Genomic DNA, 27,224 nt, shown 5'->3' on the forward strand with positions numbered 1-27,224 from the left:
CCATCAAGGTTGAGAAATAGCTAAAGAATGAAACAAAATTTAAAACTACTAATTAAAACAAAACTTAAATTCTTTAAATGTGTTTGTCACACCTTGTGATCCAAGTAAAGACAGTAATCAAATTTAGTATTTCCTATTTTCAAATTAGAAAAGGCACTATTGATTTTTAAATTTAGCACTAATGTCAGAGAAATGACAAAATAATCATATGACTAACAGCTGAATACATTTTAATATACTGTCAAGAAATATATTAACTCATTCTTCCATCCAAAAAAAAACTTATTGCATGCCTACATTGCAGTGGTGTGCTGGAGGCAGTTGTGAGAGCTGGTTGTTAAATTTTCAGGAAGTTTGTAAGCTGCTTGTTAAACAAAGACATTGTTAAAATTCATTTGTATATACCTATGGACTGTAGCCCACCAGGCTTCTCTGTGCATGTAATTCTCTAGGCAAGAATACTGGAGTGGATTGCCATGCCCTCCTCCAGGGGATCTGCCTGACCCAAGAATTAAACCCGTGTCTCTTATATCCCCTGCATTGGCAGGCAGGTTCTTTACCACTAGTGCCACCTGGGAAGCCCATGTATATACTTGCAAACCAACAGATTAGATTAAAATAATAACAAAAATAATACTCAGGACGCATCACATCTTAGTTATTTTACCTCGTTTTACTGTTACCTGTGCTCTTGGGGTGTCAGGTGGTGTGCAACTATGAATCTTTTTTCAGCTCTATATTCAGTGAAGTCATTAGCTTAAATTGGCCACACTGAAGTATTTAAACCATCAGTTCAGTTCAGTTCAGTCGCTCAGTCGTGTCCGACTCTTTGCAACCCCATGAATCGCAGCACACCAGGCCTCCCTGTTCATCAACATCTCCCGGAGTTCACTCAGACTCATGTCCATCGAGTCCGTGATGCCATCCAGCCATCTCATCCTCTGTCGTCCCCTTCTCCTCCTGCCCCCAATCCCTCCCAGCATCAGAATCTTTTCCAGTGAGTCAACTCTTCGCATGAGGTGGCCAAAGTACTGGAGTTTCAGCTTTAGCATCATTCCTTCCAAAGAAATCCCAGGGCTGATCTCCTTCAGAATGGACTGGTTGGATCTCCTTGCAGTCCAAGGGACTCTCAAGAGTCTTCTCCAACACCACAGTTCAAAAGCATCAATTCTTTGGCGCTTAGCCTTCTTCACAGTCCAACTCTCACATCCATACATGACCACAGGAAAAACCATAGCCTTCACTAGATGGACCTTAGTCGGCAAAGTAATGTCTCTGCTTTTGAATATACTATCTAGGTTGGTCATAACTTTCCTTCCAAGGAGTAAGTGTCTTTTAATTTCATGGCTGCAGTCACCATCTGCAGTGATTTTGGAGCCCCAAAAGATAAAGTCTGACACTGTTTCCACTGTTTCCCCATCTATTTCCCAAGAATTGATGGGACCGGATGCCATGATCTTCGTTTTCTGAATGTTGAGCTTTAAGCCAACATTTTTGCTCTCCTCTTTCACTTTCATCAAGAGGCTTTTTAGCTCCTCTTCACTTTCTGCCATAAGGGTGGTGTCATCTGCATATCTGAGGTTATTGATATTTCTCCCGGCAATCTTGATTCCAGCTTGTGTTTCTTCCAACCCAGCATTTCTCATGATGTACTCGGCATATAAGTTAAATAAGCAGGGTGACAATATACAGCCTTGATGTACTCCTTTTCCTACTTGGAACCAGTCTGTTGTTCCATGTCCAGTTTTAACTGTTGCTTCCTGACCTGCATACAGATTTCTCAAGAGGCAGGTTAGGTGGTCTGGTATTCCCATCTCTTGAAGAATTTTCCACAGTTTCTTGTGATCCACACAGTCAAAGGCTTTGGCATAGTCAATAAAGCAGAGATAAATGTTTTTCTGGAACTCTCTTGCTTTTTCCATGATCCAGCAGATGTTGGCAATTTGATCTCTGGTTCTTCTGCCTTTTCTAAAACCAGCTTGAACATCAGGGAGTTCACGGTTCACATATTGCTGAAGCCTGGCTTGGAGAATTTTGAGCATTACTTTACTAGCATGTGAGATGAGTACAATTGTGCGGTAGTTTGAGTATTCTTTTGCATTGCCTTTCTTTGGAATTGAAATGAAAACTGACCTTTTCCAGTCCTGTGGCCACTGCTGAGTTTTCCAAATGTGCTGGCATATTGAGTGCAGTACTTTCACAACATCATCTTTCAGGATTTGAAATAGCTCAACTCGAATTCCATCACCTCCACTAGCTTTGTTTGTAGTGATGCTTTCTAAGGCCCACTTGACTTCACTTTTCAAGATGTCTGGCTCTAGATTAGTGATCACATCATCATGCTTATCTGGTTCGTGAAGATCTTTTTTGTACAGTTCTTCCATGTATTCTTGCCACCTCTTCTTAATATCTTCTGCTTCTGTTAGGTCCGTACCAGTTCTGTCCTTTGTTGAGCCCATCATTGCATGAAATGTTCCCTTGGTATCTCTAATTTTCTTGAAGAGATCTCTAGTCTTTCCCATTCTGTTGTTTTCCTCTATTTCTTTGCACTGATCGCTGAAGAAGGCTTTCTTATCTCTCCTTGCTATTCTTTGGAACTCTGCATTCAGATGCTTATATCTTTCCTTTTCTCCTTTGCTTTTCACTTCTCTTCTTTTCACAGCTATTTGTAAGGCCTCCTCAGACAGCCATTTTGCTTTTTTGCATTTCTTTTCCATGGAGATGGTCTTGATCCCTGTCTCCTGTACAATGTCACAAACCTCCATCCATAGTTCATCAGGCACTCTATCTATCAGATCTAGGCTCTTAAATCTATTTCTCACTTCCACTGTATAATCATAAGGGATTTGATTTAGGTCATACCTAAATGGTCTAGCGGTTTTCCCTACTTTCTTCAATTTCAGTCTGAATTTGGCAATAAGGAGTTCATGATCTGAGCCACAGTCAGCTCCTGGTCTTGTTTTTGTTGACTGTGTAGAGCTTCTCCATCTTTGGCTGCAAAGAATATAATCAGTCTGATTTCGGTGTTGACCATCTGGTGATGTCCGTGTGTAGAGTCTTCTCTCTGTTGTTGGAAGAGGGTTTTTACTATGACCAGTGCATTTTCTTGGCAAAACTCTATTAGTCTTTGCCCTGCTTCATTCCACGTTCCAAGGCCAAATTTGCCTGTTACTGCAGGTATTTCTTGACTTCCTACACTTGCATTCCAGTCCCCTATAATGAAAAGGACATCTTTTTGCGGTGTTAGTCCTAAAAGGTCTTGTAGGTCTTCATAAAACCGTTCAACTTCAGCTTCTTCAGCATTACTGGTTGGGGCCTAGACTTGGATTTACTGTGATATTGAATGCTTTGCCTTGGAGACTAACAGAGATCATTCTGTCATTTTTGAGAGTGCATCCAAGTACTGCATTTCAGACTTTTGTTGACCGTGATGGCTACTCCATTTCTTCTGAGGGATTCCTGCCTGCAGTAGTAGATATAATGGTCATCTGAGTTAAATTCACCCATTCCAGTCCATTTTAGTTCGCTGATTCCTAGAATGTCGACGTTCACCCTTGCCATCTCTCGTTTGACCACTTCCAATTTGCCTTGATTCATGGACCTGACATTCCAGGTTCCTATGCAATATTGCTCTTTACGGCATCGGATCTTGCTTCTATCACCAGTCACATACACAACTGGGTATTGTTTTTGCTTTGGCTCCATCCCTTCATCCCTTCTGGAGTTATTTCTCCACTGATCTCCAGTAGCATATTGGGCACCTAATGACCTGGGGAGTTCCTCTTTTGGTATCCTATCATTTTGCCTTTTCATGGGGTTCATGGGGTTCTCAAGGCAAGAATACTGAAGTGGCTTGCCATTCCCTTCTTCAGTGGACCACGCTCTGTCAGACCTCTCCACCGTGACCCGCCCATCTTGGGTTGCCCCGCAGGCATGGCTTAGTTTCATTGAGTTAGACAAGGCTGTGGTCTGTGTGATCAGATTGACTAGTTTTCTGTGAGTATGGTTTCAGTGTGTCTGCCCTCTGATGCCCTCTTGCAACACCTACCATCTTACTTGGGTTTCTCTTACCTTGGGCATAGGGTATCTCTTCACGGCTGTTCCAGCAAAGCACAGCTGCTGCTCCTTACCTTGGACGAGGAATGCTACAAAGCAGGGCCTTTTTATTTATCTTGTAGAGAAGCTGCTGGTAAACACTTAGCAGCACACCCCTGACACGTGCCCAGTTCTGTAAAGGTCGATGCTGTCTTCAGTATCTTATGGCCTAGCAGGGAGATGGATAGAGGAGGAACATGGTGAGGGCATTTAAAGTAGAAAGAATAATAGGCCCCCAAAGAAATCCACATCCTAATCCCTGACACCTATGACTGTGACTTTACATGGCAAGAGGGACTTTGCACAAGTGACTAAATTAAGGGTTTTGAGATGGGGAGATTAGCCTGGGTTATCTGGGTGGGCCCAGTGTAGCTGCAAGGGTCTTTGTAAGAAGGAGGAGAGTCAAAGTTTGGGATACACACTCTGAGAGCAGAGGTGACATACAAAGAGATTTTACAGGTGCTACACTGCTGGCTTTGAAAGTGAAGGAATGTGATGGCCTTGAGTTACTAGAAAAGGCAAGGAAGCAAATTTTCCCTTTTGTGGGAGATTAAATGAATAGTGTAAGAATGTGTAAATCACTAAAGAGAAATTGTTGTCTAGTTACTGATACATTAATATTTTTGATGAATATTTTAAGAAGTCTTACTTTGATAAAGCCAATCTGGAAGTCCTTTGCTCTTCCACACTTTAAACTACTGAGTATTTTGGGGGTCTTTTCCTATGAACATGCAGGGATCATTCAAGTGAGAAATCTAACAAGGACTCAACCTTCGAAGTCCTACTTAGGACCTAAGTCTGGTGGTTTGACAAAATTCATTGTTGTTGTTTAGTCACCAAGTCATGTTCAAATCTTCTGCAACCCCATGAACTGTAGCCCACCAGGCTCCTCTGTCCATGGGATTTCCCAGGCAAGAACACTGGAGCAGATTGCCTTTTCCTTCTCCAGGGGATCTTCCCAATCCAGCCATTGAACCTGAGTCTCCTGAATTACAGGCGGATTCTTCACAACTTTGCCACCAGGGAAGCCCCAGATATTTTCACTTTAACCGGCATTATTGACTTGACAAAGTGAATAAGTATTACGATAATAAATATCTTTTCTCCCAGTGGATAGCTCATCCCAATGAGGGTGACTATTCCCTCCTTTGAATTGACAGCGCTCCTCATGAGAGCAGAGTTAAGAATGAAACCTACTATTTTCCTGGCTCTCCTGCTAAGTTTCCCATCTAATAATTTAGCATCTTAGATCATGGGATACAGTAAGAAATGTTTGCTGCCCTTAACAAGACACAGTGTTGTTCTTTCTTTGCTTTTAGCTTGGATCAAGGCTTATCTATTTCTTACAGGACCTGATTATAGTAGCAGGAGGTGTATGTGCAATATGAGCTTTGCAGGTGGCGCTAGTGGTAAAAAACCTGCCTGCCAATGCAAGAGACTTCAGAGATGCAGATTCAATCCCTGGGTCAGAAACATCCCCTGGAAGAGGGCACGGCAACCCACTCTAGTATTCTTGCCTGAAGAATCCGATGACAGAGGAGCCTGGCAGGCTACAGTCCATAGCATCACAAAGAACTGGGCACAACTGAAGCTACTTAGCATACACACACGTGTGCAATATACTCTTAACACCCTGGCCTTTTCCTGGAAGTTTCTTAAGGCTCTGGCATTGGTAGGATACTGATACAATCCCCAGAGACAATAGATGACAGTATTCAGTGCCACCTAACAGTATTGCCAACTTCTGAATGAGGGATCAGTGGCTTTTTAAGGCAGGCTTGACTCTTCTGCTTCACTCTCAGATCTGTCTGGAGGCAACCAACATCAGTATTAGCAATTTAAATCCCAAGGTACTAGTAATTTTTATTGTTGTTGGGAAGGGTTAAAAAAAACAACTGAGTGCCTTAAGCCAAAATTTGTATGTTAGTAAACTTCCACAATGATTTTTGGAATTTTTCCTCTCTCTTGAATTCTCCACCTTACCCCTAGGCCCTCGTGAGTTGAGGTTTTTGTTATTCCAAGCAAGGGTATAGAAATATTAGCAAATATCTCTTGAATAATAATGGTGATGGTACAAAAACAACCACCATCTCCTCCTTGATATGGAGACCCTAAAGAGCCAGGCAGGGCTTCCCTGGTGACTCAGTGGTAAAGAAGCTGCCTGAAATGCAGAAAATGCAGGAGACATGGGTTTGATCCCTAGGTTGGGAAGATCCCCTGAAGGAGGAAATGGCAACCCACTCCAGTATTCTTGCCTGGAGAATCCCATGGACAGAGGAGCCTGGTGGGCTGCAGTCCATAAGGTCTCAAATAGTCGGACACAACTGAAGCAACTGAGCATGCAGGCAGTCAGGAGCCAGGCAGGCACTGTTCTAAGCACTTTGCCCACGGTCGCTGATTCAATTGTCCATGATGCTCTTGTTCTCATTACACCACTTTATAGAGGAGGAAATCAGGATCCCGCAAGGTGAAGGAGGTTGTCCAGGATTTTGTAGTCACTGGTGGAGCTGGGATTCAGACTCAGGCATCCTGGCTCCAGGCACAGGCACCCTTGACCATGCCTGACTGCCTCACTTCACGGCCTCAGCTGGTGTGGGAAGGGAGGGCTTCCTGCAGTGGGGGAGGTGGGAGGGTCAGAGCATCCACACATCCTTCTAGTCCCTTCTGTCCTTGTTCTGCTTCTGCTCATGTCCATCTGTGCTCCAGCTTCACAGTCCAGACCCAAGGAGAAGATTTTGTAATTCAACATCTGCTGTGCCCAACCTCCCAAATTTGGTTTTTAGGTGGTCTCAGCTGTCGACAGTAAAAGAAAGCCCCTGCCTTGAGGTATGAATTTTGAGACTTGAGCTTGTAATTCTAAGTTACCCCAGGCCCTTTTAGTCATTTGTATCCTATCCTGCAATTTGAGCCATTCTCTGTCCCTCAAACTGGTCTGTGGAACCAGTTCCCTGGCCCCTCACAGCGTGCATCTTCTGTGAAAGTGTTAGTCACTCACTTGTGTCTGACTCTTTGCGACCCCATGGACTGTAGATGGCCAGGTTCCTCTGTCCATGGAATTCTCTAGGCAGGGATACTAGAATGGGTTTCCATGTCCTCTTCCAGGGGATCTTCCCAACACAGGGATCAAACCAGGGTCTCTTATGTCTCCTGCATTGGCAGGCGGGTTGTTTATCACTAGTGCCACTTGGTGAATCTGGTTAATTCCTAAGAGTTGTTGACCCTTCATGCATCATGGGCTGCTACTTCTTCAGCCTAGGCCTGAATTAATCTCATGGCATTTTACCTCACATAAACCTAATTGGGAGTTGGTGATGGACAGGGAGGCCTGGCGTGCTGCAATTCATGGGGTTGCAAAGAGTCAGACACAACTGAGCGACTGAACTGAACTAAAACCTAATCCACAGTACTCCCTTTTCTTCTGAAAGTTTAACTTGGAAATTGTAAACGCATTCATTTTAGGATACTAATTTTCTTTCAAGGCTTCCTGAGTAGTTCAGTTGGTAAAGCATCTGCCTGCAATGTGGGAGACCTGGGTTCAATTCCTGGCTTGGGAAGTTCCCCTGGAGAAGGAAATGGCAACCCACTCCAGTATTCTTGCCTGGAGAATCCCATGGGTAGAGGAGCCTAGCAGGCTACGGTTCTTGGGATTGCCAGTCAGACACAACTTAATTTTCTTTCATTTCAAAGAATGAACCAGGCCTGTCTCAAAAAGAGACAGGACCCAGGATAGTCCTGGGAAATCTGAGTAGCTGAAACCCAAGGACATTTCCTTAGGCCATTGCCATCAGGGTATCTCACTCCACCTCCTCTCTTGAGTGACCTTGTTGTATGTGGAAGGATGAAATTGGTGTGCTGGCATGATTTGCACTGGTGTTGCTATTTGCAACTCTGGAGCCTGGAACAAAACAAATCTTTAAAGGAAGGAAATTATTGTTATTTTTGTTTATGTCTTACTTACAAAAGGTCATTCAATGAATCACAGTTCTTTTGTCATTGGATAAGTACTAATTTTGTAATCTAGACAGTGTTTACTATGCATGACTTAAATACAGTGTAATGGTGTTCTGTCTAATTGTATTTCATTGGTACAGTCCACATGTTGGTGGCATTTTCTATTTTAGCACTGGGCACACTACTGATGTTAAATGACTTTAATCTGGTACCTCATGACTGTATAATTAAGAACTCAACTATATCTATTTTTATATTTAACTTTTAGGACTAGTAGTCTGTGAAAACCACTTAAGACTAAAATTATATGCTATATATGAATGATATTTAAATTCTTAGTTCTGGAAAAGTTGTCTTAATTTTCTTCCAGATACCTAATTAAAAGAATGTAATGATAGAGATGATGATGGTACTTATATTTTTAAAATAATAATATTATGTTAAAGCCCCATACACTTCCCAAAAGAAATGAATCTATATAAATGTTGACAGCAAGATGCATCACAGGTCAAATTGTAACTCTTAGCTGTTTGTATTTGTTTCAATGTGGATAGTCCCCAGATTTCTAAAACAGATATTTAGTTGGTGTTAATACTGAGCATTAAGTATAATTCCTGAGGTCAGGTGCCTGAAGGCATAAGTGCTCCAAGGACATAAATGGATTAATGTCTCAGAATATGGGAGAGACACCATGTGAGGGTCTATAATCCAATCATAGGTCTGCCAGGGAGCTTATAGGGGCCAAGCTTTCCTCTAACTTATCCTTATAGTATTTTTTTTTTAACTTTTACTCTGGTCTTTGATTTTCTTTTAGGTGAGTTACTCATAGGAATTATATAATTAATTGCTTTTTAAACCAATGTGAGCATGAGTTTATCACTCTTATTTATTACAATCCCTGAGATTACCACCTAATTTGGTTCTGTTTTGCATTATTGTTGCTCTTTCTTTCTTTTGCATTATGGACAAAGTGCTTTGCTGTATATTTATATAACCTGGCTGGTCAGAAGAACGGCCAGGTTAGGACTATAGGCATTGACCAGTATCTTTGGACATTAAACATTATGGAGAGTAGGAGGCTAAACTTTTTTCTTTCTTTATAAATGATTTATTGTTTTGTTTTGATTTCTGTCTGATTGCTTGTGATGCTTTATTCTGATGAGATAAAATTTCACTGGGATATATATGAGCACTTTTCTTTTGTTACTGCTTCTTTTTTTTGCATACTCAGTCTTTTTGATTTCTATACTCATCTTTTTTGGCCTAAGAAATATTTTAAATGTTCTGCTTTAGTCTTACTTTTTAATTATTTTATTATTTGTTTTATACACACTGTATCTTTCCAATTTGTCCATTTGTTCTGTCCATATATCTGATATGTACTTTATAATCCCCTCTCGTTATGGTCTTTCTCTTTACTTAAATTGGGTGAAGTGACTCCAAGCATTACTGAATTAGAGTCTTGTCATCCTTAGCAGCTAATTGGCGTCCCTGTGATGTTGGTACATTAGCCTCATAGCCTTCTCTGCTCCTTCATAATAAGGTTAGGTTTAGGGTACAATAATAAATTACCCATTTATTCCCTATCAAGAAAATACCCTCTCCCTCCTCAAAATGTGCATGCGCACACCTCCTTGCCACGTTTCTGTTTGGCTTTGCTCCATGGGCATCCTAAGAGCTTTGGGTTCTGCTTTCAAACACTGCTGCCCTGCAGTAGTGCAGGAGCCATTCTCCCTTCTTATCCTCATCCTTCTAAATTTAGGAGCAAGTGTGAGATTCTTCTCTATGCTTCCTTATTTATTTCACAGTGATACCGCCTTTTTACAAGACTGGTCATCAAAGGATGATGCCATAGCTTATTTCAATCCTTCCCATCTGTGTTTCTTATTTCCAGTTTATTCCTTTTTTATTCATTTGATAATAGAAGGAAGGTGAGGTTAGGGAAGTTTACTGATAAAGGAGCAATGTAGACTAACAAGGGGCTCATTTGAACCTTGGCTTTGGCGGTTTTGCAGCCCTAACATTCATTATCTTCATTTGCTTCTTTGTATCACTCTGATCTCAATGATCAAGACACAACTTTTCTAAGAATGCACTACCTCTCAGATGAAATTTCATGTCCCCTCTTTATCAGAGTAAACTGTGATAACACAAGGTTAGATTTTCAAGCGACTCAGAGTCACAGATCTTGCCCAGTATCAAGCATGTTCATCAGCTCCAGGGCATAAGCAAAAGGTCCAGGCCTGCCCGTGCCACTCACCTGGTTCCTTCTGGCTGCTATAGGATGTGCCCTGACCCCAGGGCAACAGACAAGCTCTTTAAGGAATATTTATAGTCACATCATTACACAGGAGGGAACTGGTTCAGGCATGGGATAGCTCCATTTTATACTCTGATTGCTGCATAACTTACAAGATGTTTTTCTGAAGCCCTACCCTATACATGCTTCCCAAGTGACACTGGTGGTAAAGAACCTTCCTGAAAATACAGGAGACATAAGACGCGCAGGTTCAAGAAGATTCCCTGGAGGAGGACATGGCAACCCACTCCAGTATTCTTGCCTGGAGAATAATCCCATGGACAGAGGAGCCTGACAGGCTACAGTACATAGGATCACAGAGAGTCAGACATGACTAAGGCGACAGCGTGCACGCATGCACCCTATACATCCATAGATTCCAGGATTTGTTTACCAAAAGCCATAAAAAACAGAGCAGGTACAATCTGCCCAAGGTATTGTGTAGCAGGACTCTCCTGCTAGCATTAACCAGGAAATCTATCATTTGCACATTTACAAGATCTGACTGGATCTCTGGGCTTCCCTGATGGCTCAGATGGTAAAGAATCTGCCTGCAGTGCTGAAGACCCAGGTTCAATCATTGGGTCAGGAAAATCCCTGGAGAAGGGAATGGCAACCCACTCCGATATTCTTGCCTGGAGAATTCCGTGGACAGAGGAACCTGGAGTTCCCACAGTCCATGGGGTCACAAAGAGTTGGATACAACTGAGCAACTGACACTGACTGACTGGATTTCTGGTAAAAGAAGGAGAGGGATTCCAAGCTTGCTGGTAAAGCATTTCCTTCCCATAAACATGTCAACTTTGTCTACTCTCTTATGCTTCTGTTTGTCAGTTATTCTATTTGACCACATTATTAATACATCTAGTCCATTAGACAAGTAGTTAGAAAAGTGGGAGAACCCAAGTGAATTAAATGGAATTCCTTGTTTAATACAGAATGATTGATCCTAGAAATGATATGCTGATAATATCAAATAGAATACATAGAGATATTTTATAAATATCTACAATTATAATTTATACTAAGTTACTTAAATGAAAGAATGTAACAATTAGCTCTACCACCCTTTGGGTTACAAATCATTATAAAATTGCTTTCAACCACATGCTAAAGATAGTGAAAAAAAGTACTTGATTGGGACAGTGATTGCAAAATACTTTAAACTGGATGGTTTATAAATGACAAGCATTTTTTCTTATAGTTTTGGAGATTGAGAAGTCCAGGGTCAAGGAGCTAGTGGATTTAGTGTCTGATGAGGAGACCTGGGTTCAATCCCTGGGTCGGGAAGATTCTCTGGAGAAGGAAATGGCAACCCACTCCAGTACTCTTGCCTGGAAAATCCCACGGATGGAAGAGCCTGGTAGGCTACAGCCCGTGGGGTCGCAAAGAGTCGGACACCTTATAGGGGTGTTGGGTTTTAAGGCAGTAGAGGCTCAGCAGCCAGCCTGACTGTCATCGTTACTGCTTCCTCTATGTCCAGCGACATCCACCTCCAAATGTGAGCCTTTGTGTATATCTGCTTTGTCACCTCAGGGAGGACGAGCATGCTCTCATCCAGCAATACTGCCAGACGCTTGGAGGGGAGTCCCCGGTGAGCCAGCCCCAGAGTCCAGCTCAGATCCTGAAGTTGGTAGAAAGGGAAGAACGCGGAGAACTGGAGCGGATCATTGCCGACCTGGAGGAAGAACAAAGGTGCGCTAGATAGACTTCGGCGAAATCAAGAGTCTTTCACCCTGGGAAGACTTCTCATGGGAAATCCTTTCATGTGCACTTCCACATGGCCCTTACCCATTCTTTTTTCAGGACTGTTGTCCAGGAAATACCATGGAGGCAAAGTTTCAGAGGTCATTAACACACTGGGCAGCTGGGTACAGATTACAGCTACATTCCAGGGTTCAGGGGTGCTGTCTGTTAGAACATCTATTTATTTAAAGCTATGGTTTTATTCATGCTTGCTTATCCCATTGATAAATGTTTTTACCTATGAAGAAATAAGTAGCCTGGGCTACCTTTGGAGCTCATGGGCAATTTTGGAAAGAAGGTGATATGTCCAATACTAATTCTAGTTTTCGCTTCTCCACTAGAAATCTGCAGGTGGAATACGAGCAGCTGAAAGAGCAGCACTTGAGAAGGGGCCTCCCTGTCAGCTCCCCTCCAGACTCTGTTGTGTCCCCGCATCACACGTCTGAGGATTCAGAACTTATAGCAGAGGCGAAACTCCTCAGGCAGCACAAAGGTCGGCTGGAGGCTAGGATGCAGATTTTAGAAGATCACAACAAGCAGTTGGAGTCTCAGCTCCACCGACTTCGGCAGCTGCTAGAGCAGGTAGAGTGTGTGGAACCTGGCGTCCCCTGTCCCCACACCATCTGCCCTAGTCCCACGTCCCATGGGGCCCAGTCCCAGAGTCAGTAGAAAGATTCACTTCTGGTTTCTCCTCTCCATACTTGATTTCAACTGGCTTAGAAATCCCTCTACAAACATCAGCATTAAATCCTCACTGGCACCAAAAAAAAAAAAAAAAAGCATTTTCCCAGCTTAAGATGGAATTGCTCATTCTTCTTTAAGACTGAAATCTGTCTCAGCTCTGAATAGGTTAAGGGAAAACATCCTGTCACATATATCTGCATAAATTACATTTGGGAAACATCTGTGGCTATTAAGGGAAAGGAAGTGACCTGAACTCTTCATGCTAAAACCTCCTTCCCATAAACTATTTTCAAGAAATTAAGTAACAGATGTTTATTAATTTTCAGCTATTATTTCCTCACATAGCACCATGTTTTATGGCAGTTGTTTGCAAACTTTCTCGACAATAAAAATACAATTTGCATTATGATGAATGCATACGAGTATGATGGATACAAAATACTAATTGCTGTTACTAAAAAATACTGCCTCTTTCTATTTTCCTTCCCCCTTCTTTCTTCCTTCCCCCTCCTTCCCCTCTTCCCTTTCATTTTTCTTCTATCTTTCTTAGTGTTGGTCAGGCCCAATTTTATAACTCATCAGTGGATAATAGCCTGCGATTTTGAAACACAGTGTTCTTTGGGATATAAAAGAAGCATCAGATATAGTTTCTGCAATCTTGTGAGGGACCATAACAAGGTAGTATGATATATAACAAGACAGTATCATCTATAAAGACATACACACTTTGGAGAATTAAGTAACTGATTACATCTAGCAGCTGAAGAGTGGGGATCATGTCACAGAGCTAGTAGTGAAGATATCTTTGCAGCAGGTGTTTATTGTGGAGAATCCTAGATGATGGGCCTGGAACTTCCTTCTCCTGAAGAATCCCTGAGATCAACATTCATGCTATCTTTTGCTTTCTTTTCTGGCCCATGTAGTGTGGGGGCCCCTAGACAGTGAATAGGAATGCTTTTCTCCAGAAATGATGTATGAATCAAAGGCAGAAACAACTTTCTCTCCAGTGATTTTCTCAAATTTTAGAAAACCATCTTTTCACAGTTGCTTAGCAGTCTCTTTTAACTTGTCAGAATCATTCAAAACAGTGTAATTTTTGCATTACCTATACAGCGGGCCACAAAACACCCCTTATACTTTCTGAATGTCTGTCATTGTTTCAGACTTTGCGTGAGACTGTTTTGGGGGAGAAGGTTTATTTAGAAACTGTGCATTATTTAGACCTTCCCCAAGGCCTGGCAGGCTTTCTCTTAGTCCTTCGAATATTAGGTTCTTACCTTGATGTCACTCCCATACAACAGAAAAACTATATTGTCAATATTGTAAGTATGATGTTTCTGAATGGTGCCTGGACAAAAGATGACTTTTTCCTTGAACTCTCTTATTTAGACTATGAAGTGTGAGTATTAAGGACTTAGGGCACAGGTAGAATTTCTGTGGAAGGCAGTTGTGCTTGAAAGTTGTGTTTGCTGTAGCCTGGTGATGCTCTGAAGAGAGCCAAGGCTCTCCTGCTCACCCCCTGCCTCCCCCCACTCTCTTCCTCCCATTAGACTGAGCTGCCTAATGGCTCATGAGCCTTCAGAATTACACAGTAATGCTTTACAAGATATCGGATATCTAAATAGCTCTGTATATTCTAGACGATAAGGCTCTTATCTCTTCTTAATGACCTAGCATGAATGCCAACAGCTGATGGAAAATTCAACTCTGATAGTAAAAACTAGCAAAACTGCCAGACTTCAGCTAATTTAGATTTAATGGAAACAAACAGCATCAAAATCAATGGAACTTCTGCATTGCCTTTACAATGAATCACACTTTTCTAATCTGACCATGTACCTGTCAATGTATCCATCACCATTTGAACCTTCCTGCCTTTGTGAAGTATTTATTAGGTGTGTCAGAGTCCATTCCAATCACTTCTAATTGATCACCTCCTTCACAAAACCCTCTCGTGCAGATATTCTTATCACCAACCCTAGTTTTTAAATTTAAAAAAATCTAGGTTTGTGTAAATAAAAAACAGATAGTTGTAAAATTGCCTCAGAATTAGACAGCTCTGAGTGGCCAAGTCTGTATCCAAGCAGCTGAATCCAGAATCATGCTCTTCAAGCACAGGGGACTTTATTCAGTACTCTGAAATGACCTATATGGGAACCTAAAAGGAGTGGGTATATGTATACATGTATAACTGACTGACTTTGCTGTACAAGAGAAACTAACACAACATTGTAAAGCAACTTCAATAAAAAACCAAAAAAACCAAAATCATACCCTTTACTGCTCTCCAATATTGCCCTTAAATATTGATTTAAATTAAAAATTTGCATAATTTTTAAATTAGATAAATTTACTGGATGAGAAGCAGTGTTAATTTTAAAGATGAATGAAACACCTTTCCAAAATCGCTTGGTTGACATACAAGTAGTAGAACAATTGAGGGAATGAGCCTGACATTGATAGGTAAATCCTGCCATATAACCAAGTGAATTCTTCAAAGTCCTCAGATCCAAAGAGAAGGACCCTTTGGTCCTCAGTTGAACACTAGTGAGTCCACCAACTGATGTTAAAGCATATTTGAAAATGACGGAGGGTGAAGGGATGTTATGTGATTTAACTATCCGTAGTTGGGGAAGGGAAGTTAGAAACAGAGATGTTTTCTTTAATCACTTTTTGAATCTCTTCAATTCTAACCTCTGAATGTGATTTCAGCCTGAATCTGATTCACAAATCAATGGCGTCTCTCCTTGGGCTTCCCCTCAGCAGTCGGCACTGAACTATTCGCTGGATCCAGACCCGGGCCCACAGTTCCACCAGGCAGGTCTGTGTCCGCAAGACTCAGCTACTCTCTCCCCTGGTCTACCCCGGGCTTTGCCATTTGTGCACTTTTCATTTTAAATAACATTCTTGCACATGCGTGCCTTAAGCATAAGGGAATTTGTATTCTCTTTCATCTCAGCTGAGTACAAAGCCATTTTAACAATACCAAAAAAAGCAAGCATTTTAGAATAATAAACTATAATGCACTTGTTTGTGTAAGGTGTAGTAGTGAATCAAATTTTGATGAGAGGGGAAAAAGAACTCCTTCCTTTTGGGATGAGCAACAGTTTATTTTGTTCTTTGCCTTAGGAATGATTTTTTTTTTTCAATAAACTTCTGTCTCTGAAATTTCATAGTTGTAACACATTCAGAATAAACGACTAAAGAATATCACATCAAATATAGTTTCCTCTGCCCAGGGCTGGGGACTCAGTATTCTGCTTTCTCCATCCTAGTTCTCCCAGACATTTCTGCCTCACCCACCCTCATCTGAGGGTTGAAGTCCCACCTAGCCTGTCATTGGTCACAATGGGGACCTGTCACTGTTGTGAGGATGGGCTCTGTCAACCAGGAATTCTGGAATGACATTTTGTTATTGATAAAATTAAGTTCTAAAATCCTACTGAGAACCCCATACGTTAACCAAATTAATTTGTTAATGGGATACCTTTTGCTGCATATATCAAAGGAAAACCTAAAATAGTGAAATTATTTTAAATTGTTAAATGAGAATTATTTTGCTATTGATTGTAGAGTAAATAAATGTCAAAATAGAAAGTATCTTATAAAATACTTCTAATTTTGTAGCAGTGTCAGCTAGCCTATGCTGAAGTCTCCATCAAGAAGGAAAGGAAAAAATTGATGGAATATATTTCTCATATGAAAATATACTTGATGGGCATCCCTGGTGGCTCAGTGGTAAATAATCCTCCTGTCAATGCAGGAGACACAGGTTCAGTCCCTGGTCTGGGAAGATCCCATATGCCACAGAGAAACTAATAAGCCCTTGCAGCACAACTATTGAACCTGTGTTCTGGAGCCTGGGAGCTGCAACTACTAAGCCCATGTGCTGTAACTACTGAAATTTGCAACGCCCTAGAGCCTGTGCTCCGCAACTAGAGAAAGGCCCACATGCAGCAATGAAGACCCAGCACAGCCAAAAATAAATAAAGTTATTTTTAAAATAGCTGTGCAAAATAGTGGAATTCTAACTAAGAAATCATATGACCCCATTACTTATTTTTCACTCGTGAATTTTCCCCTGGCACTTGAATTCTTTCTATAGAAACATCTAATACATTTTAATTATGTACAATTCTGTTACCAGAAATTAATGCAGAAATGATTTTGGAATTTTCCCCTAAAATTATTCTTTGCAAGGAGACTATTTTCACACGGATGTTTAGAGGCCAGTACTGGCATTTTTTCCCCCACAGTTGGGTTTTAATGGAAGACCTGACGTGAATTTGAGAGCATCTGTTCTTTGTATCTGCAGGCACGGCGGCAGAGGAGCTGCTGGCGCCCCCTCATGACACCAGCACGGACCTCACAGAGGTCATGGAGCAGATCAACAGTACGTTTCCATCCTGTTGCCGTGAGTATGAAAGATCGTAACGCCACTGCTGTGCTTTTTCCTTCCATTTCTTTTTTCCTGTGTGAGGCCCTTTGTCTTCTTTGGTGAGATAACAGCAGTATTGGAAGCGAGACTGAACATTATTTGAAGATAAATCAAGCTTTCCATATGTCAGCAAGGCAAACAAAGCCCAACCTGGATGCCATCACATCCTGGGCTGGAGAGCCAGTGCCACCCTGCTCTTTGAGATCCTTTGATCTGCCCTGTGAGCGACAACATGGGGCACATAAAACAAGCCTGTCTTTAAGGAGAAATTATCCTCTTCAGTGCAGGCCATAGTAAGAAAGGTACATTTCTCCAAAAGAGTGTTTTTTGCGGTATGCCAGACAAAGTCTGAGAATAGCTTTTTCTAAGTCATTCCTTTTCTTTTCTTCAGATATTATCTTCTGATGTCATCAAGTTCAGATGTAAAAAGGGATTATTTTCAGTTTCACACCCCCCGCCACCCTGTTTTTTGATTTGGTGTGGGTTTGGTTTTGTTATTTTTTTCTTTTTTTCAGTTCGGGGGTTCTTTTCTTAAGGAATAAAATAGTCACTGTATAAAGGGCAAACAGTTTAAAGCATGGCAGATTGTGACCCCATGAATTTTTCCATATGAACAACCAAGAGCCAGAAAATAACCAAATAAAAATCCCAGAGGAAACTGTATGATTGTTATTTATTGATTTTTTTCCCCCAAACATTTTGTCTTCAGCACCTTAGCATCTTGCTACTGAGCTGTCAGCGAAAACATTTCTGCTGTTTCAAACAAACAGCTTACTGTACAGACATACACACTACTTAATGCTGTGATTATATTTTAAATAATATTTTAAAGAAATCAGAATGTATTACTTTAAAATTTATAATTTTAGGGTGATTAACTCTAGTCAGCCATTACACTAAGATTTTAGTGTTACATATCAGGTGGCGCTAGTGGAGAAGAACCACCCACCTGCCCATGCAGGAGACATAATAGACTCGGGTTCAATTCCTGAGTTGGGAAGATTCCCTGGCATAGGAAATGGCAGCCCACTCCAGGATTTTTGCCTGGAGAATCCCATGAAAAGAGGAGTCTGGCAGGCTATGGTCCATGGGGCTGCAAAGATTTGGACACAACTCAAGTGACTTACGGAGAAGGCGCTGGCAACCTACTCCAGTACTCTTGCCTGGAAACTCCCATGGAAGGAGGAGCCTGGTAGGCTGCAGTCCATGGGGTTGCGAAGAGTTGGACATGACTAAGTGACTTCACTTTCACTTTTCACTTTCATGCATTGGAGAAGGAAATGGCAACCCACTCCAGTGCTCTTGCCTGGAGAATCCCAGGGACGGGGTAGCCTGGTGGGCTGCCATCTACGGGGTCGCACAGAGTCGGACATGACTGATGTGACTTAGCAGCAGCAGCAGCAGCAGCAGCAACAGCAAGTGACTTAGCTCAGCACAGCACTATTATATATTATTCATCATATATATGTAGTATATAAAACAGCCTGTCGTTACACCCCTTTCCGTCTTCTCAGAAAATACCATTTTAAGTGACAGTAAAGAGTTTTTATACTTTGATAATATAAAAATCTCCCAAGACAGGGATAGCTTTTCATAAAAATAAAACATAAATTGATTTATTTATGAAATTGATATATACTTTAAAAATTCTGCCTGGATTGATTAAACTTTTTTTTAATGGATATAGAATAGAAATGAGCACCTGCCAGAGATTTGGTGCCCAATATATTTCTGAATTGAATGAGTGAATGAATGAATGATTAAATTTTCCTATTGGGAAGGAAGGTTTAATTGATAGTACCAGATAGTACTTAGAAGGTTCTGTCAGAGTCCTTTGCTTTTTTGCCCCTTTTAAGCTGTACAAGCTAGCAAATACTTTAATAAGCCTTTTCATGTCCAAAGCTTCAGTTCAGTTCAGTCGCTCAGTCATGTCTGACTCTTTGCAACCCCATGGACTGCAGCATGCCAGGCTTCCCTGTCCATCACAAACTCCCAAAGCTTACTGACCATCTTTGGAGAATTTTTGAAAGCAAATTGGATTGGCATCCTCCCAATGCCAAGCCAATTTCTTGAGCCCCTTTAACTAATGAGAACTTTAAAATTACTGGTCACCAGCATACAGTGAATTGATCTGCATGTTAATCTTGACTTTTGATCCTTTGTGAATTAAAAATTAGCATGGTCACAAGTGAATTTCCGCTCCTGGCACTCTTGGAATTAAAATGAAACTGTATTCTTAAATCCTAATTGCATGAATTGCCTACTTAAACATGACTTTTTTTTCTTACTGTGTCTGTATATTGTTGCACATAACACTTTAGAATTCCTCTATCTTGGATTAATGTCCCACTTGGTCCTGATAGCATCCTTGAATTATGGCCTTTTAAAGTTTTCTTTTAATTATTTATGTTGAGTTTCAGAGCAGAGACAAGCATTTCCATCTCTTACTGGCAAGAAGTTAATGAAGGGAATGTAATCGAGTTGCCTATTAACTGATATACTAAAATTTCCACTGACTGCTGTAACTAATTTTTTCAGTGTAACAGCATTTTGTTGTTGTTTTTTTCTTTTATGTCATCCAAATATACAGAATGCTAGTAGTAAGCTGAATATTATTTTCACTAATAGACTAACAAATGCTTTTTAAATTATTTTATCTGCAGGCATATTCTCACTGTGAATTGCCTATATTTATTGAGCTTGATTGACATTCATCAAAACTTCAAGACCTACTAAAATACAATGATTTCCTGATTTCTTTAAAATATGTGTTTGTATGATTTGTTCAAGAGGGTACTTGCAGCCTTTATTTAATAAGAGGCTACAGGGTTAAAATACTGATTTGCAGCAAAACAGATTTGATTTCTGTTTGGATTTGGCTGTTTGTTACTGAGAAGAGAAGCTTAACTCTGCCTATGGTATACTTCATGCTCATGCAACTAAGCTTTCCCTCAAGAGGGTGTAGTTCTGTGCAAGTGTAATTCCCATATGTAAGAAAGTCCACTCTTTTTTCCCTGATATAACTTACATAATTGGTAGGACTTGATTATTCCCCCTAATACTACTGGGGTGCACACTTTCCCTCCAGGGCATCATAAGAAGCTTCCACTTCTTGCTCTATCTTTTTCTCACGAAGCACCTACTGTGTGGTCACAGGTTTTTTTTTTTGTTTGTTTGTTTGTTTCCCTTCAAAAAGGGGGAAACAAAAAAATGGAATGATGAAAGTAGTCACATGCTGTTTGATTAGGGACAATCTTTAATGACCCAGAACAGATGCTACCATCATAAGCAGTGGAGCGCCTCTCTCTCCCAGGGCTGAGTACCAGTTCAGAAATTGTGAGATGTCACAGTGAAAGGGAGAGATGAAACCTCAGAGGCCTTAGAGAAGAGCTGTGCTAGTGGCTGCCCTTTCAAGTTGTACTGGATCAGCTTCACTGCACATGCCCTCTGCCACCAAGGAGGAACTGAGCTGCTCAGATGCAAAAGCAAATTAGACACCATATTTTAACTTATCTCATGCTCTTAACTTAGCCCATGGAAGGCACAAGGATTAACCCAAGTTCCTACAAGACTTCTGAGTGCTAAAGACTAGGTTATTGCCACCATCTTCCTGGTCTTTGGGGGAAGGGTGGCAGAAACTAAAGACTCTGGCCCTGGCATTTCCTTAATGACTTCTTGGTCAGAATTTGTACTATTCAGGAGAATATACAGAATTTTCTCTGTTCTAATGCATAAACCAAATATATGGCATGATTTCAGTGGGAAATTTTGAGATTTTTTTTGCAAAACTAATTATTCACTGAATGCTTTAGCATGTACTGATTTGAGAGAGCTGGCGTATCTTTTGCATATTTTGGTGGAATTTTTATTTCTTAAAGCACATGGGATATGAAAAGCTAAGTAGGGAAACTAGCCCTGTTGAAGCATCTGGCCAAAAAAACAAAACTTCCCCAAAGCTCTTCCTTATTTTCTTATTAATATCCATTTAGCAGCTGGGAATGGTGCAGTTCACACTTTGCATGCATAAAAGGGAGAACCACAGAACTGCCTGCAGTTGACTGTTTTTGTTTTCTCTTTCAGCAAATCTCCCCAGCAGGCCACAGGTAAGAGTTCATGGGTTGATTGGTTTAGGTGTTATAGATTATAACTTGGAGTAAGCGATTAGTGGGACTTCCCTGGTGATCCAGTGGTTAAGACTGTGCTTCCAATGCAGAGTCAGGGTTCGATCCCTGTTCAGGGAACTAAGATCCCACATGCTTTACAGGACGGCCAGTTTGCTTTTTTATTTTGTATTTTTTCTTTTCTTTATTTAAAATAAAATGTTTAAACGATTAGCTACTGTTGATTTTTGATTTTTGCTATATTTTCACCTTATGAAAACAGAGAATTGAAATTCTTTTATGCTATAGATGTGCATTCAGAGTCCATGAACCATGCTCTGTTTTTATTTAGGGACAGAATGTTTTCCTGTTAGACCCCTTTCTTCCCATTTCTTGGTAGCACCATGGTATGGAGTTTATCCCTTGGCTTCCTGATAGTGCACAGGACCCTCCTGCACAGCTCACTCGCAGTGCCTACCAGCCCTGCCCTAGGACATGATTTCTCCCTGTTTTGCTCTTCACTTACTTCATATCCTGTGCTTGATGAGAGTGCGTAAAATGCTGCTCTGACACTATTCAGTCAGTGTTTGTCTTTATACTGGTGCCCTTGCTTACTGCATATGTTGCATACAGCTGCAGTTTAAGAGCTCTGCAAGGCTGGAGAAATCATGCATTCAGGAGGCCTGTGTGCAGTTGATAACAGACCAGTGACATGCCTTATGAAGGCAGTCAGGAGACAGACCTGTAGCTTTGCTTCTCCACAGTCTGATACCATGAGCTAATGGAAACAAGATTTAGGGGGTCTTAGTGGGCTTTCCAGGTGGCTCAGTGGATAATGAACCTGCCTGCCGTGCAGATGCTGGAGATATGAATTTGATTCCTGGGTTGGGGAGATCCCCTAGAGGAGGGTACAGCAACCTACTCCAGTATTCTTGCCTGGAGAATCCCAGGGACAGAGGAGCCTGGCAGGCTACAGTCCATGGGGTCACAAAGAGTGGGACACGACAAGTGACCAAGCACAGCACAGCACTTTTGATTTATTCCCCGTGTAAATAAGGAAACTTGTTGACATGTTAGTTGATTTGGTACAACAGTTTGTCAGTCTGAGGAGGGGGACCCCTCCCAAGCCAGTTTTTCCAGATGCCCCAGTTGCCAGATCTTTTGTGTTCTAACAGCTTTTTAGTGAAAGTCTTTCAGTCGTGTCCAACTCTTTGTGACCCCATGAACTATACAGTCCATGGAGTTTTCCAGGCCAGGATACTGGAGTGGGTAGCTGTTCCCTTCTCCAGGGGATCTTCCCGACCCAGGAATCAAACCAGGGTCTTCACATTGCACGTGGATTCTTTACCAGTTGAGCTACCAGGGAAGCCCAAAGTGAAAGTCACTCAGTCTACTCAAGCCTTTAATAGTTCTATGTACTATGTAAAATTACCCCAGATAGGTTTAGCTGACAGGGTTCTCCCAAACATCTACTTTGGATATCTACCGCAGAACATGGACTTAAAAGCTGTGCCTGGGGCAGTACACAAAGCTGCTTTGTTCCTCTGAGGGGAGAAGATTTTGATTTTTCATTTAAGAATTTGCTGAGAACTGTTGGCAGATATAACCCATGTGTTTTTCAGTATTTTCCTTATCAGGTAGTCTTAGAAATAGTGTGTCCCAAGACCACAATAAATCTTTGGAGAACATTTTTCCTTATGAACTTGTTTATTAATCTTTTTGAAACCATGAACCCTCTGATTGTGCTACTGTCTTAATGGCACAAGAGGCTAAGATGTTAAGGGGAAGCACCAATGGTTCATCTTTAGTAACTGGAGGGAACACAGGGGAATATGAAGTAGATCAGTGGCTGTGGTGTGAGAGCCTGTGAGAAGGAAGAACCTTATCCCAGAGAGCAGAAGTCCTGTGATTGTTCTGTTGTCTTAGTGGATCACAAGCAAGGGCTTCAGCAGAGAGTGAGGGTGGGGAGGAGGCCTTGGAGGTATGAGGAGAGACTGGAAGATGTACAGTAGCTGCTTGGAGCTGGGGAGAGCATGTGGAAATAGAGTGATTGCCAGGTAGCATTAAAGGCCACCACTTGCTTGCTTGTGAATTTAACTTGAGGCCTGTCTGCAGGACTATGTGTTGCCCTTCAGCTACATTCAAGTTCATGGGCACAGGCACCAGAGTAGGCCGAGTATTGCATTTAACTTGAAATTTATTGCATTTAACTTGAAATTTATTGCATTTAAGTTGAAGTAGTTGTTTGGCCAAGAGAGTACAACAGTTCAAGGGAAGAGGCAGAGGAGTGATGATAATGCTTGCACCCAAGTCTGGTAGGAAGAATAGTGAGGATGCAATAGGTGTGGGAGACAGAAAATCCATAGGCCATAGTACCATAGGATGAGTGAAGTTTGGGTCCTAGTGGAGGTAAGCTGGAGAGGTACGGGTGGGTTGTCAGAAAGGGGGATGATTGAAATTGAAATATTGGAAGGAATGCAGGTATTGGCAATCATCCAGATTTGAGTGGAAGGCTGAGAAAGGGTGAAGGACAGATTCTGGGAGGAGTGGAGCTCAAGGAGCTAAGAGGCCATAGGTTTGGAAAAACCATCTGTGTATTGAAATCATGAACATTTAGAACCAATGAATGACAGCCATTTTTTTCTTCAAGAGGTAAGGGGACATGAGCTAAGAGGCCAGAAGATGACTGCATAGTGGGTGGTGTGGGTGGTATGGTTTGATGACAAGAGATTCAAAGCTGGGTACTTTTAGGAAGGAGAGAGAGAAAAGTCCCTGAAAAACACAATGTGAACCTGTCCAATATCTGAGGAGTGTGAGAGATGAAAAACAGTCCTATGGGAAGAAGTCTTTCCTTTCTATGGAGGAAGCTGTGTCTTTAGGGAGATGTAGATATCCATCAGAGCAAGTCAGTGAAAGACGCATATAGAGAAGAGTTTGAGGACATAGGTTTTAATGATAATGGACCCAACCATTTGACCTGTGAAAGGTTGATGGCACTCCTCTGAGTGTGACCTGGATTTCTATCCTCCCTTGCCTCTGTACATTGGCCCTGAGCCTTTAACTGGCACTATTGCACACCCTTGGGCTTTGATTCTTATCTTGAGTTCTCATTGTCTGGATCCCAGCTGGGATCCAGCTGGTACCCTGGAATTGTCAGGGTACCAGTTCTGCAGAAGACCTCCCACAGACCCTCAGAGGAACACAAAGGAGTGCTTGCACCAACCTAATTCAGTCAACATTAGTATCTCTCAGGAAAAAAGAAAAAGACAAATCGTCTCAGTTTTAACTTGGTTTCCAGCCTGGACAAGAGAAAAGTCTTCCAGACTTCCTCTATATCAGCCGAGTTGGTGAAAAGCAGGCTATGAAACTTTAGGATGAAAGCAAAGGACTTCATTCCAGGAACGAAAGTCACATGGGAGTAAAAGTGTCCCCACTGAATGTAGCAAAAGAGGGCTTGTCTGTGCTGAAAGAAGCACTTTTTGTTTTTAAGAGTTGACAGCTCTCTGCTACCTGTAATGCCTTCTGTAAATGTTGTTCTGACAGTGCTATTTTCTCTTCCCACAGGCAATGTGAAGTATTCATCTAGCCAACCAACATTTCTTGATTTACAGTGTTGCCCTTTTCAGCAAATGCCAATGTCAAGTTCCATTTAATCAGAAGCTCCATGGCTCTTTGAATTATGCTGTTGGGTGCGGACTGTGTGTTCTACTGAAGGAGTAAAACACTGCCTATCCAAAGAGGAAAGGATATTTTGTTTTTATAATAATCATATATTATTGTTTTCTTCTTCCCTTTCTATGCAACTGTAAATTAATGAACAGAATGGTATTTGGAAATGGAAATACATTTGCCACTGATTTGTATACTGTATACAGTATTGGGAAAGTGGGTGGGGGGGTTTCTAATATGAGACCTTCTTTTTAATAACCGTGGACAAATGCATAAGAATTAGAAGACAATTTTACATTTTTACATTCCTTCATATTAACCTTGTACAATAACTTCATTTGTTTATTTGACGCTTTTACCATTATGTTTTGGTTATTTATAATTCATCAGCCACATGACCAAATAGATTTTATTTGTTTCCATGATTTGGCCAAATTAACAATTTCATATATGTCAATCAAATATTATACATTTATGGATTAGGCTACAGCTCTGTGTATACTGTTTAACTTTACTTCACATCATACACTTACTTCTTTAGTGACCACTTGGATAACCGCAATAAAAATCCTGTGGGTCTAACAGGCATTTCTATTGGGATTTTTTTTCCTCTTGTCTTTTATCTCCCTACTCTATATAAGTAGGTGTTGATTTCTTTATTTATTTCATGTTCCAATCTGTATGACAGAATTATAATAATTTCAAAGATTATTTTACCAAAGGTTGCCCATTTACGCATATTTTCATTTTGACACAGAAACAAGACTTGGTCCAACTTTTCCTAGTTCCCAGGTCTTGATTTTCATCATTCAGTACACAGCAGACCTGTGCCTAATTGTGATACCAAAATACATGGTTGTCTTTAGTTCCCTTTGAAGAAAGTTTGATGGTTGTTTATGTCTCTAATATATTCAAGCCCTCTATGATTCTTGAAACCCCCAGTTATTTTCCTTCTGAAAGCAGACACAAATGTAATGAATGTCTCATTTTATTTTTTGAAGGAATAGCTTGTTATATTACCCTTCATTTGACCAATGCATTTGGGAACGATGTTTATCAAAAACCTGCTTCTATTGAAGAATGAAATTAATGCTTAGATGGTGGAATCCTGGCTTACACCTTTGAGTGCATTCAGTTAGGTATTTGGTTCAGCTCCTGATTTAACATCTATTTGGTTCAGTTTAAACATGCCGTGTCATTTACCAAATGTAAAGAAACCAAAAAAAAAAAAAAAAAGTGAAATGTGTTTTGATTGAAGCATATGTGCTTTAAAACATCAGGACATTTTAACTTTGAGTTCTCTTTAACTGGGATCTGGCCAGAAGGAGGCTTAAAGTTAGAAATTCCTATTCTTTAGAATAGGTTGGGTGGGTTGGGGGGCAAGGGTGTCTATTTGCAGTAAAGATATTTTGAGAAGAAGAAAATTGTTTTATATAAGAGGAAAGCCATGACCACCTTTCTACCTCAGATCCATCTTCATCCATCGCGTTGGAAATAGCTTTATGCCGCTACAGTTTGAAAAATCTAGAGCTTCTATCAGATCACATCTTACCCAGTAAGAATATCTATTTAAAGAAAAAAAATTCCCTGAACTCTGAACTAAAAGTTGTAGATTTGGTGTCTTCCTTGTCCTTACTTTGAAAAGTTATGTATTAATTTTTTTTTTCTGCCTGTAATTGTGTGCAACATGTTCTCTATCTGCTATTAAGGAAAAGCTACATAAAACACTACATGGTAACCTTTTAAGTAAGAGTAAATATAAAGAAATACATTGCAGTAACAACAAGGGGAAACAAGTATGTAGTTCTTTTGAAATATGTGGTAAAGAACTAATCATAGATTATCATCTAAACTGGTTACATGTTGTATTTTTCATCCTGAATAAAAGTAATTTTAACACAAGATGACTTTGATATTCTTCAATGGTGTTTACTGATAGAACTTTGAATGTATGATTATGAAAATAAAATCTAAAGACGGCCTGTATCCTGATACTCTACATGTGTTCCTGCAGTTTCTCTCATACACCCTAATACATTCTTTCTTACTCTTACTGTCTTACTTTCTCTTTCTCTGTGTTTCTCTCGTCTCTCTTATATATATACATAATTCTCAATTTTCTTTACAGATAGAAGGTTAGGGAAAAATAATATTGGATGTTAAAAACATATATGTGAAACCTATTTAGCTTTTATTTTAATATCTTAGATGCTATTAGTATTTAGTCAATTACTCCTTCAAA

General features: G+C 40.7%; 1 protein-coding gene across 8 annotated transcripts in view; it reads left to right on the forward strand.

Annotated features, from left to right (window-relative positions):
* The window catches only part of UTRN (utrophin), a 556,454-nt gene extending 529,568 nt beyond the window's left edge, over nucleotides 1-26,886 (forward strand). For 7 of the 8 annotated variants that reach the window (XM_013966586.2, XM_018053300.1, XM_018053301.1 and 4 more), the window contains 6 exons: nucleotides 11,882-12,040; nucleotides 12,433-12,673; nucleotides 15,488-15,596; nucleotides 17,091-17,189; nucleotides 21,294-21,316; nucleotides 24,878-26,886. In XM_013966586.2, coding sequence (XP_013822040.2) covers nucleotides 11,882-12,040; nucleotides 12,433-12,673; nucleotides 15,488-15,596; nucleotides 17,091-17,189; nucleotides 21,294-21,316; nucleotides 24,878-24,886 — 640 coding nt within the window. In that variant the 3' untranslated portion in view covers nucleotides 24,887-26,886. The remainder of the gene's footprint in view (nucleotides 1-11,881; nucleotides 12,041-12,432; nucleotides 12,674-15,487; nucleotides 15,597-17,090; nucleotides 17,190-21,293; nucleotides 21,317-24,877) is intronic. The other variant, XM_018053303.1, reaches the window with a different exon arrangement.

Source organism: Capra hircus, chromosome 9, assembly GCF_001704415.2.
Source record: "Capra hircus breed San Clemente chromosome 9, ASM170441v1, whole genome shotgun sequence".
NCBI classification, from domain to species: Eukaryota; Metazoa; Chordata; class Mammalia; order Artiodactyla; family Bovidae; genus Capra; species Capra hircus.